Consider the following 5181-nt stretch of genomic DNA (forward strand, 5'->3'; position numbering starts at 1 on the left):
GATTTTTTTAAAACCAATAGATCAAAAATAACTTATTCAAACTCAATATGTTAATATTTTAATAATTTCTTTTTAGTTTACGTTAGAACCACGGTATCCACTCGTACTTACTGTGTTAACATGCAGGTGTAAAAAATATTTGTATCTATTTCCCACACACTTCCATTTTAATATTTTTAATATTTATTTTCTATTCATTACGAGTTTTATCCAAGTCTGCTAACTAGTAAAGATTTTGTTGATACCCACTGATAAAGATTTTGTTGAAATCCCTGCTTAGAATAATGATATTTAGGTTATCTACTATATAAGTCTTTTGCCGGGTTTCATTTCACGGCTTTCTAAATTCGGGCGTGGATGTTTTATTTAATGTATTGCGAAATCCGGAAGGATCTTTAAGGAGATCCATTGAATGGATAAATCAAATTTTGAAATTTAGTATTTTTTTAAATTGGATTTTAAAATTCAGTGTTTTTTTTAAATCGGATTTTGAAATCATGTATTTATCGAATATTTTTCGTATGTAAATTCAAAACGTCATTGTTGAGGGAAGAAGATAGCTGAAGAGAGAAACCAACCAGATGCCGTTAAAATGACTTGGGTGTGCACGCAAATATAATACATGGAGGCAGATGAATCCTTTGTTAAGTAGTAATGTGATTACCTAATTAATTTAATATTTAAAACATATAATTAGGGACAGATTGGGCATAATGGGCATAAGAGGAAAAGTTGGGGTCCAGGAAGAAACTTTGGAGGTGCAGGAAGAAAGCCTGTTTGTGTAATATATATTTATTGTGGAATTCCTGATTCATCCAAACAAATTTCAACGGTGACACCTTCAATAACCTTCATTCGAACAGCTGAATCATAGTGAGAGGAATCAAATGGAATTTCTACAATCCATCACTTTTCAACAGGCTCATGTTGAAGAGTGGAATAAGATACAGATAAAAAATGATCACTCAATACACGTAAAGTGGGATAAAAACGGTAATGTCAAAAGAATCCTGTTCCAAACAAGGAATAATGGATGCGGAATTTTACATATTTCTGGTGATTGATTGTACAATAAATACTTTTAAAGAGGAATTTGATTTGTATCAGGATCTTTTGGGGACATGGAAATTATGCACAAACCGTAAGGTAGGAAAAAGTATAGAGCTAAAAACACAAGAACACCAAGATCAGCCTCTTCACCAACTGCTGGACGACGCGGACTGAACCAGTATATCTGGATTGCACACCAAAAACAGTACAACAAAGCTATGCATATAATAAGTAGCATCGACTGATATGACTTTTTCTTTATGGAGTTTGAGGAACTTGCTCTGCATGGTAATTAAGGAGAGAAAAACTTAAAACTTAAAGCCATTGTGTGTTTATGATATATGTTGATGATTAACATGGTAAGTTGCAAAAAATAGAAACCTGTTGATGTAAAAAAAGCCACCAACTAAGCAAGCACACAAGAAGCCAACTACAACAACAGCATCTGGGTTCACTGGTGCTCTACTTTGCCACCAGCCCGTGCTCAAAATCCAAGTGTACATCGTTGTTTTTCCATTCTCCTGAGTGATTTCAGAAATAATAACATTTGTCAATGAGTTGTAGTACAAGAGTAATGGTTCAGGACAAATTATGACAAATTGCAGCATTTCGCTTTTCTATGCACACCATTACACAATTTGCAGCACTGTCAAATTCAGCTCAAATCCAGGTTTCTACCTTTGTTTCCATAAATAGGAAAGACTAATAGTAGTTCAGTGTAAAGTCAGCCACGGGAATCAAAGCTTTTAATTAAATTAGAGTTTTAGAATTTAGACTGCATAGATCAGACATTTAATCCTAAGACATTTATACACATTTTCTATAGCAATTTTGTACCGATAAAGGCTAAAATGTAAAGTCCAGGTCTGTTCAAGGGTTTATAATATCTCAGGTATTGAAATGTTTAATTCATACACTTCTAGAAAGACGAATGTAATTGACTTGTATATTATACTTCTATATTAATCTTAAATTACCCTTAGTCCTATTTAAATCATATTTCGACAAATTCCTCAGCGTTTCCATTGTTTCAGTTGAACTATGAGGTTGGTTCGTTCTTATCAAATCAATGGCTGCTTATATTTGGTCACCATTTTCTTTTGCTAAGAGCAAGTGTTAAACTTGAGTTCCAAGGTTATCGAAGCATGGGGTATATAAATAGTTATTCAACTATAATAACTAACTTTTGTGGTGTGATTCTCCCAGGATTATCATAATTTGGTATGAATCAAGGTGAATGCACAATCATCCCCCAGCGGCAGAGCTTGAGGGATGTTAGGCTCTAATTGTTAAGGATTTATAATCTGAAGAATAATTTAATGGGAAAGTAATTGAATTCCAAAGATTTATTCATCCTAGTGTGATTGATTACAAAATTCAGTGTTTAAGACTTAATTAAAACCTCCACATGTTACCTCAAACAGATGATCAAGAAAGAAGTGGGTAAAAGAGCCAGCAGATATCAAGCAAAAACATTGCATCCTCGTAAGGGGGACCTGCAATCGGAGGTTAATAAAGTAGGAAATGATGAATTTTGAGGAAGGAGGAAAGAAAAGGAGTGAGAGTGACCCTGGAGACGGAATCAAGAAGGTGTGCGCGAAGAAGATAGGTGGATATCCGAGAATAGAGAAAGGAGAGAGGAAGACCCAAAATAAGGATGTAGTAGAAAGGATGATGGATGAGATTAGCAAGAGCGGATCCCAGAGCTTGAACAGGGTCAGCACCAGAAAGTGAAGCAAGCCACTCAGAGAAAGAACCAACGTCAGGGCCAAAGAAGGCGTTTACTGTGTAGGTAAGTGTGTGGTGAGGGCTAAACCTTCCATTGGTGATGGTAGTGAGACCCAGACCAGAGGCCATGGCATACATCAGGTGAGGACCAGGGCCTGGCATTGCAACCTAGTTTCACTTCCAACAAACAACACTCCAATTAAGGACACAGCTAAGGTTTTGGTTGGTCGGGTTGGACGACAAAACTAACCGCCTCAATAAGTAATATAATTACACTGTTAGTTATGTTGGATACCGACAGTTTCTTTTTTTTTTGCCACTTTTACCCTGCAGGTTCCAAATCGGCCACAATATCGAGACTTCTCAATTTGCCTAAGCATGTCTCTATAAATATCTAAAAAAATATTTTTAAATTAATATCTAATAAATTATAAAATTTTAGTTTAATCTTCTGAATAATATTTATTTTGTCTTATATATTAGATTGTATCTTTAGTTGACCATGAAGTATTTTCGCTCTTTTGTTTTGATCTTTCAATTTGATCTTATCATAACAATGTATATCTTTCTCCATCATAAGTTTACTATGATTGCATGTAAAAGAATGACTTTTCAAAGTAACGCGTGTTTAATTAAGATTTTAGAGTAGAATTGGAGTGCATCAGATATTTAAATTAAAATGAAAAACGCATTTTAGGTTTCACAAATTATCCAAATTCCTCTTTTAAAGTGTTAGGAGAAAATCAAAAATCATGTTTTTATTATAACAATATAATGAAAACGAAATTCTGAAATAGTCTTTCGTTTATCGTGTCAATTCAAACTAATGAAATTTAAAATTAGGACCAATTTTATACAATTCAAAATTTCAGAGACTAAGATAGTATAAACTTTAAGTAAGGGAGGAACGAAAATAAAAAATCAAGTAATAGTTGAGAGATGAGAGACGAAAACAAAAAATTAGCAATAGTTGAGGAACGAAAAACATAATTAATCCTTAAATTAAATATATATTTTTTTATAATTTTAAGTAAAAATTAAAACTAGTTACTCTTCAAAATTTTATTTCAATTTAGTTCTACCATCCTATAAATATATGAATTTAGTTTTTTTAATCAAATTTTGTTAAATTTATTTAATATTTCACGATAAAACTACACGGTTTCAATATTAGAAGATAAACTTATTTGAATTGTCAAATAAACAATTAAACAAATTTTGATTAAAAAAACTAAATTAATATATTTTTATAGATAGATGAATAAATTGATTTAAAACTTGAAAAAGAAAACTAATTTCATGTATCACCCAAAATTAAGAGATAAAGAAAACATAATAAACCCTTTTGAGTAAACAGTTCAACATATATTTTCAATAAATTAACATATTTAGTATTAGTATATCATAAATTATTTTAAATTTATAAATGTTGGATATTAATGTCTCCTAGAACATTGATAATAACAAATAATAAAAACACTACAAATTTAACCTGGTTCGCACATCATGATTTACACAATAAATATTTAATTAAAAATATATTTTTATTCAAATAGAATTTTTTGGACAAAATTAATAATTTTTATATTTGTATAATGTTTCTGGAAAAAATAATAAATTTGTATAATTTTTCTGACAAAATTCATAAACTTTTTCATATATTATTTTCTAACAAATTGTAAACTTTCATATTATCGCTTCTAACAAAATTGCAAACCCTCTGTACAACTGTCCAAACTTTTATACATGAAAGAAAATTTTTAGTTTTGATTATAACTTCCAAATCAATTTCTCATTTTTATAATAGTCATTTGAGAATCAACTATTAAAATACTTTAATTATTCTCAAACACTTACTAAAAAGTATTCAGAAAAGCAATATGTTTTCTTTTTAATAGACTCAATTTTACATATAAGTTTATAAGAGAATTTTGATTATATTTGATTTTTATATTGTTGAGTTGTTATTGGACATGTTAATAATTGATCAATTAATATTAAATATGCTGTATTTTTTTTAATAAAGGATCTTAACAGAAAGTTCTTTTTATATGAATTTTGCTATGCTTTATCACTTTTAACTAGTAATTTCTTTTTCAAATGAAACTATATTATAAGATTACCGATTTAATAAATTTTTTTCTACATTCTAATTTTATAAAACTTAAAATACTATTTCTTTTCTTACATTTCAGAGTTAAATTTTGTTTGACATCAACCTACTCTCATATAATATTTTATAAGATTCATATGTTAAACTTATTACTCCTAAAAAAAGTTAATTATGATATACTAAAATGTCAGTAATTCAAAATATTTTTAAAAGATTCATTTGTTTTTTATATTTTTATCTCTTTTTTAAGTAAAATACACTTAAATGTCAGTAATTCATTTTTTTTATTT

At 29.6% G+C, this 5181-nt stretch overlaps 1 protein-coding gene across 1 annotated transcript; it reads right to left on the bottom strand.

Moving 5' to 3' along the window:
• Window positions 1-888: 888 nt before the first annotated feature.
• On the bottom strand, window positions 889-3025 carry LOC114176315. The gene is made up of 4 exons (XM_028061315.1): window positions 2620-3025; window positions 2466-2546; window positions 1432-1571; window positions 889-1331 (listed from the first exon to the last, which is right to left on the bottom strand). The coding sequence occupies exons 1-4, from the start codon at window positions 2938-2940 to the stop codon at window positions 1082-1084; spliced, it is 792 nt and encodes a 263-aa protein (XP_027917116.1). The 5' UTR covers window positions 2941-3025; the 3' UTR covers window positions 889-1081.
• Between the last annotated feature and the right edge of the window lie 2156 nt (window positions 3026-5181).

Source organism: Vigna unguiculata, chromosome 3 (genome assembly GCF_004118075.2).
Source record: "Vigna unguiculata cultivar IT97K-499-35 chromosome 3, ASM411807v1, whole genome shotgun sequence".
Classification (NCBI taxonomy): Eukaryota; Viridiplantae; Streptophyta; class Magnoliopsida; order Fabales; family Fabaceae; genus Vigna; species Vigna unguiculata.

Bases quoted from the DNA above. Each gene is read 5' to 3' on its own strand.
- LOC114176315 (XM_028061315.1), bottom strand. From the start codon at position 2,940: ATGCCAGGCCCTGGTCCTCACCTGATGTATGCCATGGCCTCTGGTCTG. The intron at 1,572-2,465 runs GTAACATGTGGA...GAAATCACTCAG, and splicing joins TTCTTGATCATCTGTTTGAG to GAGAATGGAAAAACAACGAT. The intron at 1,332-1,431 runs GTTTCTATTTTT...ATTACCATGCAG, and splicing joins GGCTTTTTTTACATCAACAG to AGCAAGTTCCTCAAACTCCA.